The sequence below is a fragment of the Equus caballus genome, chromosome 13 (genome assembly GCF_041296265.1).
Source record: "Equus caballus isolate H_3958 breed thoroughbred chromosome 13, TB-T2T, whole genome shotgun sequence".
Taxonomy (NCBI): Eukaryota; Metazoa; Chordata; class Mammalia; order Perissodactyla; family Equidae; genus Equus; species Equus caballus.
Window position 1 is genome coordinate 44,492,371 of NC_091696.1, and position 15,610 is coordinate 44,507,980.

General features: G+C 53.2%; 1 protein-coding gene across 1 annotated transcript in view; it reads left to right on the forward strand.

Annotated features, from left to right (window-relative positions):
• Positions 1-15,610, forward strand: part of LOC102148840 (uncharacterized) — a 137,970-nt gene that overhangs the window by 55,617 nt on the left and 66,743 nt on the right. The window contains exons 29-37 of the mRNA XM_070231012.1: positions 1,107-1,287; positions 5,144-5,355; positions 6,960-7,148; positions 7,580-7,719; positions 8,678-8,840; positions 8,946-9,032; positions 12,518-12,655; positions 12,749-12,868; positions 14,018-14,110. Coding sequence (XP_070087113.1) covers positions 1,107-1,287; positions 5,144-5,355; positions 6,960-7,148; positions 7,580-7,719; positions 8,678-8,840; positions 8,946-9,032; positions 12,518-12,655; positions 12,749-12,868; positions 14,018-14,110 — 1,323 coding nt within the window. The remainder of the gene's footprint in view (positions 1-1,106; positions 1,288-5,143; positions 5,356-6,959; positions 7,149-7,579; positions 7,720-8,677; positions 8,841-8,945; positions 9,033-12,517; positions 12,656-12,748; positions 12,869-14,017; positions 14,111-15,610) is intronic.

The following is a 15,610-nucleotide window of genomic DNA, read 5'->3' on the forward strand; positions in this document are numbered from 1 at the left end:
TGTGCACGGGAATGAAGTCGGACCCTTACCTCACACCATATATAAAAACGAACTCAAAATAGATCACAGACCTAAAGTTAAGAACTATAAAACACTTAGAAGAAAACATTACAGTAAATCTTCCTGACCTTGGATGAGGCAAGGGTTTCTGAGATATGACACTGAAAATATAAGTAATAACAAGAAAAATAGATGCTTTGGACTTCATCAAAATTAAAAATGCTCATGCTTCACAGGACACCAATAAGAAAGCGAAATAGCCCACAGAATGGTAGAGAACATTTGTAAATCATGTATCGGATACAGGATTGGTATCCAGAATATATAAAGAGCTCTTACAATTCAATAATAAAAAGATCAAGAATTTGAATAGATATTTCTCCAAAAAAGGTATACAAATGGCCATAAGCACATGAAAAGATGCTCGACATCATTAGTCTCTAGGGAAATGCAAATCAAAACCACCATGAGATACCACTTCACACCTATTACCGTGGCTAAAATTTAAAAAGACAGACAAATAATAAGTGTTGGTGAGGATGTGGAGAAATCAGAACCCTCATATATCGGTGGGATCATAAAATGCTGTGACTGTTTGGAAGAGAATTAAAGACATGTGTCCACAAAAAACGTGAACATTTATAGCAGCGTTATTCATAATAGCCAAAAAAATAAAAACAAACATTCATCAACAGATGAGTGGGTAAGTAAAATGTGATGTACCCACGCAATAGAAGATTATTCAGCAAGAAGAAGGAAGGAAGTTCTGACACAGGCTACAACATGGATGAACCTTGAAGACATCGTGCTAAGTGAAAGAAGCCAGACCCCAAGGCCACACACTGTATGATTCCGTTTCTATGAAAAGCCCAGAATAGGTACATCCGTAGAGACAGAAGGTAGATCAGTGGTTTCAGGGGCTGTGCGGAGGGGGCAATAGAGAGGGACTGCTGACGGGCACAGGGTTTCTTTGGGGGATGGGCTGGGGCAGTTTCTGATGGCCAGAGCACTCCGGCCGACCCCCGGCTGTAGTGGAGAGCCAGTGGAATGTTCTAGGTGGGGAACAGCCCGACCTGGCTAGCATCTCAGGTGTGGGTCTTCTTCAGTTCGTGCTGCAGGTGCCCGTGCGGCATGTGGATTACCGCATGCAGCTGCACCACTCCAGCCTCCGCCAGCCCCACGTGCAGAGCAGCACATACCTGAAGGTGCAGTGCAATGGGCGGCTGCCCTTCGTGGCAGGCTTGCAGTGGAAGGACACGTCCCGGGCCACCCTGTGGAAGTGGGAAGGTGAGTGTCGTCTAGGAAATCTCCTTGGCGAGCAGTTAAGATTTCTGGTCTCCAGGCCTTTGCTCAAGCCGTGCCTGCTACCTGGAACACCCTTCCCTTCTCATTGCCTGGCTAACTCGACTCAGACCTTCAGTGTAGCCCGTGACACTTATAATTATATCCTGGTGTCTCACCCTCGCCAACAGAGCTCCACATGACAGGTCCCTGCCTACCTGTCCAAGCTTATCTTACCCCACTTTCCACAGTGTGCGTTATCCTGAAGCCCCACTGGCCTCCTTTCTGTTCCCCAAATGTACCTCAGGGCCTTTGCACTTGCTGTTCCTTCTCCTTGGAATGCTCTTTCTCTCACTTAAAAAAAAAAGTGGATTTACCATAGTTTATCCTTGAATTAATTTTTTGAATTAATTTTTATTTTTATTGAAGCAATACATAGTTTGAAAAGTGAATTCAACTATGAGTTGGTGAATGTTGAAAGTGGGTGAGTGTTACATGGGGGCTCATCATCTTATGCTCTCTACTCATGTGTGTACTTAAAATAAATTTTTTAAAGCTTTAAAAAAGTTTATAAGGAATAGAGTAATTCTCTGCTTTCTGTCTTCCTATCGCAAGTTTTGCATAAAACAGCAATCACTATAAATTCTTTTAGCTGTTTCTTGTTATACTTTCTATCTTTTAAAATAATATAATCATGCTACTATTTCTTGAGTTTTCTTTTATGTATTCTCCGTCAGTGTCTGACTAGACAGGATGAGAATTTAAGTCTTACACCAACCCTTTTCAAATATCTAATTCCTCCCATTCCCCTGAAAGAGTCACGTTTCATTAATATTCAGTGTTTACAAATTTGTGACTCTTAAATTTCCTTCCTAGTCAAGACACATGGTGTTCTACGATTCTAACTTTTTGTTTTTCCTGGAGTTATGGTTGCCTTTTTTTCCACTGTTTGATTAGTTTTCTATTTTCCTCTTGCTAATTATTTCTAGAATCTTCCACCGTGGGGCAAAGCTTTTCTCCAAAAGGTCGAGCTCATCAGCTTATTTATCAGCTTCAATTAGTTCTCGTATTTTTCCTGGAGACCCTCTTCCTGGAGCCTCTGTCCTCCTCCTCCAAGGCAGACCAGGTGCACAGCTGTGGTCCCTCCACCCTCATCCTGGGAATTCCCCCTTCCTCCCCTCTGGGTCACAGCCCCTGTTTCTTGGACTCATGTCATCGTCTTCCTTGGTTTACCCTTTTGTTCTGATGGCGCACGTCTTCCAGTAGCTTCCCGAGAGAAGGTGCATGGGAGGTGTATGAGATTCCTAGAGCTGCTCTAACAAATTACCACAAACAGCGTGGCTTAAAGCGATGGAAATGTATTCTTGCACAGATCTGGAGGCTGAAATTCTGAAATCAAGGTGTCAGAGGGCCCTCCTCCCTCTGTGACCCTGGGTAGAATCCTTCCCTGCCTCTTCCTGGCTTCTGGTGGTGGCCACTGATGCTTGGAGCTCCTTGGTTTGCAGCTACACCACCCCTATCTCTGTCTGTTGTCACACGGTGTTCTGTGTCTGTGGCCAGACTTCCCCCTTCTTGTAAGGACACCAGTCCTACTGGGCTTAGGGCCCACCCTACTCCAGTACGACCTCATCTTACTAATTATACCTGTGATGACCCCATTCCCAGATGAGGTCGCATTCTGACCTACTGGGGGCTGGGAATTGCTATCTTTTCAAGGGACACAGATCAACCCATAACAGGATGTAAACATTTTGAAACCCCGAATGTTTAAACTGGCTTCCTTCTACCTGGGTAATTCGTCTGAGGAGAGAATTCTAGTTTCCCCTTTGGGGTTTTGAAGACGTCCCTCCACCGTTGTCTCGAATTGGTTGAGAGGTCTGACGCCATTTCTGATCCATCTTCTTTTGCACGTGCCCCTTTTCTCGCTGTCTGGTAGCTTTTGGGAGCTTGTCTGTACTCCTACTGTCTTTACATCTTCTCATGACGAGCCCTGGAGTGTACCTACCCTCATCCATTGTCCTGGGCACTTAGCATCAGCCCTTTCAATATGGAAACACGTAATTTGGGTCTTGGCACTTTTCTTTGATAATTTCCTTCCCTCTGTGTTCTGGAATCCCGTTGGTCTGACGTTGGTCCTCAGAGATGGAACCTCTCATTTTCTTTCTTTTCTTTCCCTTCTTCCATCTCTTTGTCCTTTTGTTCTGTTTTGAGGGCTGGCTTCCTCCACTTCATCTGCCAGTCCTTTGACTGACATTTTAATGTTGGCTATCTTATTATCTCCAAGAGCCCTTTTTTTGTTCCAGAAAGTTCTTTTCTGATAGCGCCTGGCTCTGTGAATGCATCCTCTCTTCTTACTTCTCTGAGAGCTTATGTTATAGAATTGGGGGTGCTTCGATTTCTTCTCCCTGATTTCTTTTTGTTTCTGAATTTCCCATTAGTGGGTCTCCCCAAAACGCCAGGCAGGACGTGGGGCTGTGCTTCTGTTGAGGAGTTGGCCACTTGGCACCGGAGTGGAAGGAGGCTCTAAGTGTAGGGCGGGGGTGCACTTCTTGGTTGGTGGGCTTCCCTGCCGAGCGGCCAGGTGGGGACCTGGCTCTCCTTGGGGACCCCCAGAGCCTGTATCTGTGGATCTTTTTTTTCCCGTCATTCTGTGCTGCCGTGGGACAATCTTCGCATGGCCTGTGGACGGGTACAGCGGGCAGTCACTGGGCTCTGCTCTATTCAGTGTCTCCCCCTTCTCAACTTCGCGCTCACCCTCTGCTTTTTCTGTGCCCTGCCTGCATCTGCGCCTCCCTGCCTCAGTTTCCCCAGACAGTAAATCTCCCACCTTCAGCGCAGGGTGGGGCTGCCCTCCCCTGTGACAGCCTCCCACTGTCGTTCATCTGGGTCTCAGCTCACCTGTCACATATTCATGGAAGCCATGGCTGACCTGCCTGATCGTCAGGGAATTCGTCTTTATTTTCCTCCATAGCACTCGGCATTTTCTACTCAGGTCTCATGACCCGTGTTTATTTGCTCGGGACCGGTCCCTCCCCCCATCCGCCACCCCCAGACGACAAGGTCCACGAAGGCAGCGGCCGCGACTGCTTGTTCACTGCCAGATCCCACGTCTTGAGTGATACTTGTCGAATCGTAATATTCATTACAAAGGAGGAGAGGGTTCTGCGCCCTAGCTTAGTTCCTGGTGGAAGGGCAGAAGGTTATGCTGAATGTCACCTTCTTGCTGATTGATGGTGATGATTGTGCCCTTTAGTCTTCTTGATGGATCCCATACCCGGGATCAGTACTGTTGTGCCCATTTGACAGATGATGGCAGCCCAGCCTCAAGGAGCTCACACAGCTTGGAAGACTAAAGGCCATGCGCTTTATTATCACACTCCAATGCTCCCCCTCCAACTCCTTCCAGCATTTCCTTTCTCCAACACGTTACGATGAAATTTTCAAACATACAGAAAAGTGCATAGAATTATGCGGTGAACACCAACATCCTCTCAACCCAGATCCTACCATTAACGTTTTCCTCCACTTGTCTTATCAGGCATCTATCCACTTACCCATCCATCTTATTTTTTGATGCTGTTCAAAGTAAGTTGTAGACATCGATGCATGTCACCTCTAAACATTAAATAGAGCAAAATGCACACATCTCCGGGGGACCATTGATGAGTCTTGACAGGTGCCCACGGTCAAGATTCAGAACATGACCATCATTCTAGAAAGTTCCCTCCCGCCCCATCCCAGTCGTTCCCAGTCCTGAGATGTGCCCACGGGGGCTGTGCTGAGGCCATCAGAGCCCCTTGCTACCTGCCGGAAGCTCCCTTCATACCCCTTATACCGGCTTCTCCCTCTTGGCCCCTCGCAGGAGGTTTGAACCTGGACAGTCCGTGGCTGACGGTCTCTGCGGTGCACAGGCTGTCCTGGCCCCACCCGGCCACGTTCCACGCTGTCCTGGAGCTGACGCTGGGTAAGGCCTGGACTCTCAAGAACCTGGTGATGAACGTGGCCTGCAGGAGCCGGGGCCTCGACAGGGAAGGCAAGATCCACGTCTACACCCCAGCTACCACTTACCTCCGGGTGCGCATGCTCGGCCCCGCCCCCAGCCACCCCCGCCCCCCCCCAGCCCAAGAGCGGTCCCGGCCCCTCGAGTCATCCCTGCAGCGGGGGAAACCTGGCTGTGGGCCGATACCAGGTCTCCGATGTATGGAGTTCGGCTCACCTGCTGTTTACAACCTTCAGAGATAGTTGCCAGGTGGATTTGGAAGAGCGGACCCGAAAATCATTCTTGCTTTCCCATCTTCTTGCTTAGCAGCTGATAAAGCAAAATATGAAAGCAGGTTGAAAGGTAGCTTGGAAGCAAGTAGACCTTGGGGCTTTTCCTGAAAACCAGAATGAAAACTTAAAGGCTGTAGGTCAGTTTTATACAGACTTCTCAGGGTAATTAAGTCTGCCTTTTAGCGTGTATTTGATCACAGACGCGTAACAGGGTTTGGAAGAAAACCAACCAGCCTTATCACTAGAGAAGGACTTCCCTGGTGTCACCCTAGGGAGCCTGGCGCATAAATCCTCTCCCCATGCTGGGATGCTGTGCAGACGCAGGGTGGGCCAGCCCTGACTTGGGCCTGGAAGGAGGCAGCTCAGTGGGCCCGTCTGGGGGACAGCACAGTCCCCTCTGAGGCTGGGGCCCCGTGGTCCCAGGTCAGAATCAGGGGGATCGGGGTGTTCCTGGCGAGTAGAGGGACCTGAGGAGGCCTCCGTATGGCAGATGGAGCCAGGACAGGAGTGCGAGGCAGGGTCAGCCAGCCAGCTCCCGCGGATGGCCCAGCCAGAGAGCGTGATGACGGGCCGTGCCGGGCAGTGGCAGTAGAGGTAGGGTCAGGTGTCCAGATTCCAGAACTGGTTTGAAGGTGGAGCTGACGGATTTGCTGATGGATTGGCAGTGGGGAGGGAACAAAGGAGAAGAGACTAATGACCCCCGGGTTTGGCCCAAGGAGCTGGGCAGAAGGAAGTACCATGTGCCGAAATGGCGAAGCCAGCAGCCAGGGGCCCACGGGTTCAGGGGGAGACCGAGGGTCGGTCACATAGGGGAGGAGGGTTACGGAGTTCAGGCATTTGGTGGGAGGTTCAACCATGCCCAACCGCATCTTGGCCCCATCACCTTCCCTTGTGAGGCCCCTGAGTGAGCTGTGTGGACAGGGACAGTGGCGGGCAGGACACAGGCACCGTGATAGTTCTAGTGGGCTTGAGCTGGGGCTAGGGGTCCCGCCCAGCGCAAGGCTGAAGTGCTCTCCTCCCCCAGCCCCAAGGCAAGGCAAAAGAACGCCCAGCTCTTCTGAGGCCTGAAGACCACTTGACGATGCAGGGAGAGAAGCCACCGGCAGGCGAGTGCTCCTCAGGGCACAGAGACCCTGCCCGCTAGTAATAGTGGCCCAGTGAGATCATAGTCCCTCCTGGAGCTAAAGGGGAGAGAGGACGAAGGGAGTTATGTCCACTCAAGGTGACCCTGTAGGGAACAACCAATTCTGCCTGGACCAGTCAGGAAAGGCCTTGCAGGGATGGCATTGGAGGGGTTTTGAAGTATGAGTAGGAGTTCACCAAGTAGGAATTGTGTATAAAGACAACCCCAGGTGAGGGAATAGGGTGTGCAGAGGCCTTGGTCACCGTCTCCTGCCGCACTGCAGGTTTCCATGGTGACGGCCCTGGCACGGAGCCTCTTCCGCAGCCGGAGTGAAGTCGAAACAGCCTGGAGTGCGGCCATGCAGAGTGAGATCCGGGCTGAGAACAGCCGGGACCGTAAGATCCTTCACTGCTGGTTGAATGGCCCCCAGCGGGAGCTGAACCTAACGGCAGCCTACAGGCACGTGGAGCAGGTGAGAGTCCAGCGGCCGGTGCTGGAGGCTCCATCCCCGAGGGACCCCGGATCCCTCACCTGGCATGGGGAAGGGCTTTGTCCACCAACTCAGCCTATTACCTGGGACCTCCCTGAGCCTCAGTTTCCTTATCTGTAAAAGGGACCCTGGTCATATTAGCACAGACCCCAGAGCAAAGCTCGGCTCCTGGGGCCAGAAGCCCAAGTTCCTCGTTGCTGGCTGGGCACCTGGGGAGCTCTGGCCGTACCCACGCCAGCTTATGGTCTGACTGGGGTGGAAGCCACAGCCAGGTTCAGCAGCCCTGCTCAGGTGGTCGTTCCCGGGGGCAATGGGTGGGCAGTGGGAGCCGCCCCTTGTGCCCCCCCAGGGCAGGATGTCAGCAGCTTGGTCCTTGCTGCCATCCCTCCCCATCGGCCTGGTCCTCGTTGCAGCCCCGGAAGACCCACGTGTCGCTGACGGCTCTGGGGACCAGTGCTGGGGGCCAGCCTCGGGGCCTGCAGGTGGAGGGCGACCTGGAGGAGCTGACGCGCGACAGGGTGTCGTACCAGAAGCGGGGGACCTTCCTCCTTAGGTACCTGCAGCCCCTTCCCCCAGGCCGAGTCCCCTTAGGTGCGGTGCCTGCCCGAGCCTCTGCTCTCCAGCCTGAGGGTCACCGGGGGAACCGGGTGTCCAGTGCTGCCTGGAGAGGCCCACGCTGACCCGCAGGGCCTGGCAGAACCCAGTGCTCGAGACGAGCTGCCCGCCTTGGAAGCCCCCCGCGTCCCTAGCCCCTTGCATGGGTGCGCTACGATGGGAGCAGAAATCAGAGGCTTGTCGCCCTGGCCTGGAAGCCAGCAGACCTGGCTTGGACCCCAGGCTGGGTATTGACCAGCTGGATGAGCGTAGTCATCTATTGTCAAAACAACAGTAATAGCCAAAAAGTAACGGCAGCTGTCCTTTGCAAAGGTCTCAGTCATTTTTTAAATTTCATTTATATTTATCGGGCACCTGCTATGAGCCAGGTACTTTTCTGGGCATGTGGGAAACAGCAGACAATAACAAGGACAGGAATCCCGGCCCTCAGAAAGCTTGTATTCGCTGCACACACGTTATCGCTAACCATCCCAACCACCGTGTGCGATGGGTGTGGTTATTTTAGCCCCCATTTTACAGATGGGAAAACTGAGGAACAGAGAAGCCGATCAAGTCCTTTGCTGTCTGAGGTCACACAGCTAGTGAAAGGCAGAGCCTGGACTCCAGACCCCATGTGCTGCCTGTCCCTTGGGTGTCTGCTGCCACATGGTGCTGATGACCCCAGCTGAGCCCAGCTCCCGGGGTTGTTGCAAGGGCACGGCGAGATGGTGAACGGGTGTCGATTGGCAAATGGTGACACGGAGGACTGACGTGTGGCCTGATGTTCCTGTCGTCCCTGTCGCAGAGTCTTAACTCTGCAAGACAGTGACAAGCCCAGGCTGAGCCCCTAGGGCACAGCTGTCCCCCGACCCCGCCAGCTCTTTAATGGTGTCGCCCATTTCCCCTCTCCACGCCAGGCACCCTTGGACTCCGCGCATCCCACAGAGCATCCTTGTGCAGGAGACCTTCACGGCGGAGAAGCTGCACCAGCGGTACTCCCTGGAGACCAGGGTTGTCCTGGATGGCCGAGCAGAGACCATGCAGACCATTGTCCTGGGCTACGAGGCGGGGCGCCCCTATGTGAGCGGGCTCCAGGGCGCAGCTGGGGAGGGGCCTGAGCGCAGGAGGGAGGCCCCCACCCGTCCCGTCTCTGCCTGTGCGCACATGTATGGCTGTCCCTCGCAGGTCTGTGCGGGCCTGACCCACCCATACAGCGGCTCGGCCGTGCCCGGGAGCCTGGAAGGGTGCGCGGTTGCTTGGAATCGACACGCCGTAAGTGGGAAAACCCCAGAGACCTTTCCGCCCCGGCGGTCCCCCATTCAAGCTGCCGTCATCTCTCCACGGGATGAACAAAACACTCTCCTGCCTGAGTTTTCTGTTCCACTCTGTCCCTGCTGTTCCAGTCTACTTGACAGCCAAGGGGGCCTTTCCACCATGCCGACAGAATCACGTCACTCCATTGCTTAAAAATCCTCGGCGCCTCTCTTGGGATACAGACCCCAGTCCTGACCCTCTGGCCTGGCTGACCCTCCAGCCTTACCGGAGACGCGCGTTCACCTCACCCAGCCTCCTTCGTTTCCTTGCCTGGTTCCCTCCTGCCCCAGGACCTTTGTACTCTGTGCCCAGAGCTGTCACTCTCTACTCAGCTTTCCCTCCCTCCCTTCCTCATCATCTTCTGGGGTTCAGCTCCAGCATCATCTCTTCTGAGGAGCTTTCCCTGACCCCCAGCCCACCTCACACCCCATTACACCTCCTCCGTACCCCGTACCACTTGCTTCTGGCACCTGTCACGAACCCCAGTTCTGTCTTGGTGTGGTTCTTTGGCCAGTCGCTGTCCCCTCTGCCAGTCTGTAGGATCCGTGATGGGTACCGTGTCTGCTGTATTTCCCATGGTGCCCACGGGGCCTGGCGCATAGTAGGCGCTTCACGAATAGTTGTCACCTCAGTGTTATTGAAAATCCATGACGTCCCCAACCCAGGGCAGGGCGGACTAACTCCTTCTGTGAAGGACTAGATAACTGTTTCAGCCTTTGTAGGCCCTGCGGTCTTGGTCGCAGCTACTCGACTCTAGAAACACCCAGAAAATCCGCAAATGAATGGGCGTCGCTGTGCTCCGATAACACTCTGCATGGGATGTGTGTGTCCCCCGGGTTCACATGTCGAGGCCCTAACGTGATGGCATCTGGAGGCGTGGGGTCTTTGGAGGTGATTGGGTCCTGAGGGTGGAGCCCCCACGATGAGATCAGTGTTCTTGGAAGAAGAGGAAGAGAGCGAACCCTTTCTCCCTCCGCCACGTGGGGACAGCGAGAAGACGGCCGCCCGCCAACCGGGAGGCAGGCCCTCACCGGGACCGACCGTGCCGGCGCCCTGACCCCGGGCTTCCGGCCTCCAGAACCGTGAGAGATAAACGTCTGTTGTTGAAACTGCCCAGTCTCGGGGGCTTTTGTGATAGCAGCCTGAACCAAGACGACCCTATTTACAAAAACAGGCCGTGTTCACCCTCGGGCTGTAGTTTCCTGAGCCCTGACTTGGAGGGTCTCCCTGTGAGTCTTCCTGGGGGTGCAACTCGTTTTTGCCTGTGTGTTTTTAGCAAATTAGCTCATGTCTGCACCTCAGTTTCGTTTATAAAATGGAGACGGCGTGCTTATTTCTCACTTGGTGGCTGTGAGAATCGAAGCGTAATGTCATCATCTCTCGTGAGTCCTTAAGACACGCTTCCCAGGCCCTCCTCCACGTCTCCTTCCTGACCCCACGAGGAGCAGAAGCTCCTGGAGATAGCCCATTCTCCAGCAAGCATGTATTGAGCGCCGACTGAGTGCCAGCTCCCGGACAAGGAACGCGGTGGTGGTTTCTTGCTCGCAGTTTATGAACAATCTGTTGGCAGGAGGGTGATGCCAGGCCACCTGTCCTTCTGGGGCCTCGCTTCCCCGCCAGTTAGACGGGCTGCGAATGGCTGCCAGAGGGTTGGGAGCTCAAGTCCTTGAGGGGAAACAAGGCAGGCCGACACCCCAAACACCTGCAGAAATGTTCCCAGTGGTGTTGACTGTTTTTAAACCGGAGATTGCAGAATGGCGCCCTGGGCCCCACGCAACCTGCAGGTGTGTTTGGTTTGGCCTGCTTCGCATGTACATTTAAAAAAAATTAGTTGTCAGCAATAAAATCAGAAGATTTGGGATGAAACCCAGATTTCTGGTTCTAATTAAAAAAAAACAAAAAACTCGGAAGATCTGAATCACTGAGCCTAAAATCTCATCTGACAACAACAGGCTAGAACCAAGGAGATGGGGGCCTTTCCATTTGGTTTAATTTGGCTGCTGTTCTTTTTAAAACCATATTTTTGTTTAAGGACACCCATTTTTCTGTTCTCTGGGATCTTTATTCCTCCTCCATCTTGGTTCTAAAATAAAGCCATGTATTCTTTTAAAGATGTACACCAGTAATAAAAATTCTGCGGGGGCCGGCCCCGTGGCCGAGTGGTTAGGTTTGCGCGCTCCGCGTCGGCGGCCCAGGGTTTCGCTGGTTCGGATCCTGGGCGCCGACATGGCACCACTCGTCAGGCCACGTTGAGGCGGCATCCCACATGCCACAACTAGAAGGACCTGCAACTAAGATATACAACTATGTACTGGGGGGGATTTGGGGAGATAAAGCAGAAAGAAAAAAAAACGATTGGCAACAGTTGTTAGCTCAGGTGCCAATCTTTAAAAAAAAGAAAAAAATTCTGTGACCAGACATTTTTAACTTCTCAGCCAACACAGGTGGGAAAAGATGGCAACCTGCTATGTATACTTGGCACGTGGCTGAAGCTCCATGGTTGCTGAGTGAATAAGTGGTTAACGAGGTGTATGAGTTTCTTATGGCTGCTATAACAAATGACTACGAACTTCGTGGCTTAAAACAACACAGGTTTATCTTACCCTTCTGGAGATCAGAAGTCCAAAATGGTTTTCACTTGGCTAAGATCAAGGTGTTGGCAAGGTTACATTCCTTCTAGAGGCGCCAAGGGGAGAATCCACTTCCTTGCCTTTTGTAGCTTCTAAGAGCTACCCACGTTTCTTGGTTCCTGGTCCTGCTCTCCATCTTCAAAGCCAGCAGAGCAGCGTCTTCCACTTTCTCTCTGACTCTGCCCTCCCGCCTCCCTCCTGTGAGAACCGGGCAGTTACCTTGGGTCCCCTGCATAATCCAGGATAATCTCCCCATCTCAAGGCCCTTAACTACACAGCCCCTTTTGCCCTGAAAGGTAATGTATTTACAGGTTCCAGGGTTAGGACGTGGACACTTTGGGAGCGTGGGTACCATCCTGCCCGCCTCACTAGGAATAAAACATCCTTCCACCTCAGCATGGCTTTGGCGTCGGGGTTTGAGGCTGTAACTAGCGATTCTGCATTCGTCCAGATATTTATTGAGCACATACTATGCGCCAGGACCTGTGCTGAGTGTCAGGAATACAGCAGTGAACAGAACAGGCTCCTACCGGGGCACCCCCTCTGAATGGGACACAGGCCCTCGAGTTTGCCCCCTCGAGCCCACCCCACTGACCCTGCCCGTGGGCCCTGGAGTTTGCTGTCCCTGTTTGAAAGACCCCGTGTGCCCGTGCTCCCACTTCCCGCCCTGTGCGTGAAACAGTGTGGACTGTGCTTTAAGCCGTCCGTCTTGGGACCACTTTCTTCTGACTGCCGGCTTCCCAGGGTGACTTCTGCAGGCCCTTGGAGTGGGGAAGTAACCTCTCTCAGGGCCGCCGGTTCTTGTACACCCAGGCGAAGAACAGGGAGTTCGAGGCCACTTTGAAAGTCGACCAGAAAGTTGTGCTGCATCTAAAGGGTCTGCACCGTGACAGATCTCAGCGTGGGGCCATCCGGCACCGCCTGGCCCTGGACGCCGCCCACTCCTCCCAGGTAGGGCCCCCGGGTTGGGGAAACACTGGTCTGTGGCCTCCAAGCGGAGCTCAGCTGTGGCGAGAGTAAAGGATGCTGTCTGCTTCTTCCCAGCTGAGGTTCCCCCAGGCCCTGAGTTTGGATGGGGACATTGTCTTCAGGTGGAGTCCCCAGGGAGCGTTCGATGGCAGCGTGGACGCAAGGGCTGACGTCAACCACAACAGCACATCCCAGGTCTGGAGGCTGAGTTCTGCCTCCTTGCTGAGGGAGGAGGGGTTTTAATCTTAGAGTGCAGGTGTCCTGTATGGGATGGCCGAGGAAGAGGCAGGGGCCCTCGAAGGCTGACAGCACGGCTCTTATTTTGGCAGTATGTGTGTGGTTAGTCAGGATGCCCCAACTGTTGTTAAAAGTTTGCTTGACTGTGAAAGTTTAATCCCCGATTATGTCATAGTTCAGAGTGGCTCTGCTCCATGCAGTCACTCACGGACCCAGGTTCCCTCCACCTTGTGGCTCTGCCCCAGCTGGTGCATGGGGAGAGAGAGGATGAGAATTATGCAGGAGGTTTCCATGGACCAGGTTCATAAGTAGTTCGTGCCACTCCTGGCCAAGATTCCATTGGTCAGAACTCATCATATGACCCCACTCAGCTGCAGAGGAGGCTGGGAAATGTAGTTTCAGCTGCAGAGGAGGCTGGGAAATGTAGTTTTAGTGGCATGCCCAAGAGGAAAAGGAAATGCAGTTTGGTGATTGTATAGCAGCCACTATAGGTATATTTGTTCATTCATTGACCATGTATGGATTGTGTCTCTGCCGCATGCCAGGCTCTGTGCTGTGTACTGGGGATGCACAGGTGACTGTGTTTCTGTCCTCATCTCCAAGGAGCCTTTAGGTTCAAATTCCGGCTCCATTGCCAACTAGCTGTGTGACCTTGGGTAAATCACTCAATCCCACTGAGCTTTAGTTTTTCCAGCTATGAAATGAGGATAGTAATACCAGCCTATGGGAGCCAGGGTGAGGATTAAATGAGGTGATCATTGTAAAGTCAGTGCCTGTTTGTGGTCAGGGTCAAATAGAAGGCAGCGGTGGACATGGGGGGCATGACAGGTACCATTAGGGGCCTGGGGTCCCAGAGCTGTCCCCCCAGCCCTGTGTCTGGGGCCTTGCTTCTCAAGCTTCCGAGTAATGCAGCCCGAGAAAGATTAAGGCTGAGAAACGTCGAGGGGGGATGGCGGTTTCTGGCATCTGCTGGTGGACCCGGGCTTTGGGCAAACTCTGGGGTGCCCTGTCCCTGCTCGGCTGCCCAGCCAGCCATTTTCTGGGGTTCTCTGTCCCACCCCACTGCTCCCTCTGATCCCCCCTTCTCCCACTCCCCCTTCCCAACAGGTCTCGCTCCAGCTGAACGGATCTGACTCCCACTTGGTGTTTTTCTTCCAGCTCAGACATCCCCACGGACTGACATCTCCTCCAGACTTACAGGTTCGGACGGTGGTCCCTTCGGGATGACCTCGAACTGCCGGCCAAATTTGTCTCTGAGCAGCCAGCTTGCTGGGAGATGGGCGGAAGGAAGGGAGGCAGGAGCGATGGAGGAGGCCCCCCCACAATGTTAAGCTTAGCCAGACGGGCCCCTCCAGAATCAGGAACAGATGGCAGGGACGTTTCCAGATCTGTCATTTGGAAGTCATTGTCCAGGCGAGAACGAGAACGGTTTTCAGCTCCCTGGGGGGTGGGGGTTGTGTGTGTGAAAAGGATCACATTTCACCCTCGAACTTGGAGAGAAACGGAATTGTCCTCAGACCATGTCCTGAATTTGGGTTTGGGAGAAGCCATAGGATCCTTTTCTGACCCCAGGGTGTTTTGCCTGGGGTCGGGTAGAAACCCTGGAGGATTTCACGCTATGAGGAGAGAAAGGCGCGGAGAAAGAGGACGAGGTGGGAAGGCTGTGCTCGCCCCCCCGGAGCCCGGGCCCTTGGCAAGCCCCCCATGTGCATTGCTTCTCTGAGCAATCCATGTGTGCTGTGTGCACAGGAATTAGGCGGTGGGCCGGGGAGTTGGAGGTGTAGACGGTAATCCAGCAGTGAGAGGCCGGCATTTGACAGCAATTTTTAGATGCCTTCTCTGCGCCCAGCACTGGGCTGGTGGGTTTCGGAAGGAAACTCGAACGGAGCCTGAGAAGGGCTCTGACTGCTGGGAACAGAATTCTCAGATGCACGTGTGGCGACGTCTCTGAACTCAGGCTGCATCTTGAGGCCCACACTGGTTCACTGTTTCCTCAGCAGTCTTTCGATTTCCCTGCGGTCCTTGACATCGTGGTGCATCCGAGGGCCACAGGCACCTCGGGTTTGAGGACGTGATGTCACTGTGATCAGCTGTCACAGGGGCGGATGTCTGTGGAGGGTTTCCCACGTGCTGGGTCTGTTCTAAACCCTCTCGTGGACGCCTTGTCTTATGCTGTCGTACCATTTTGCAGATGAGAATCTGAGACAGAGAGAGGGGACGTGACTTGCACAAGGTCACTGAGCCCATAAGCGGGGGATCTTGGACGGGAACCTAGGCAGTCTGGCTGCAGAGCCCAGCTACCCCCCGGCCCCACCTGGGAGAGGAGGGTGGGTCCCCAGAAGTCTGGATGCTGCGTCGTCCAACGAGTTCAGACTCTGTGACAACTTTTTAAAGCACCAGCACCCCGTGTTCACATTATCTCTGTGTTTGAGGGGGGGCTGGGGGCGGGGCAGGAGCTGGGCCTTCTCAACCTCTGTCCCTGCTCTTGAAATTTCCCTGAGGTTTCTTTACGCCGGTGTTTTCCAACCTAATTTTCATGATCGCCCCTTTAGGGAGCCTTCTAAAATATTTTTTCCTTAATTGCTCACTTTATGAAGTTTTAATTCTACAGACACGCTGTATTCCTGTTTACGTGCTGTATGCATGTCTACGATTTATGCATAAAAGGGTAATTTTTTTTACTCACACCCCCAAGATCCA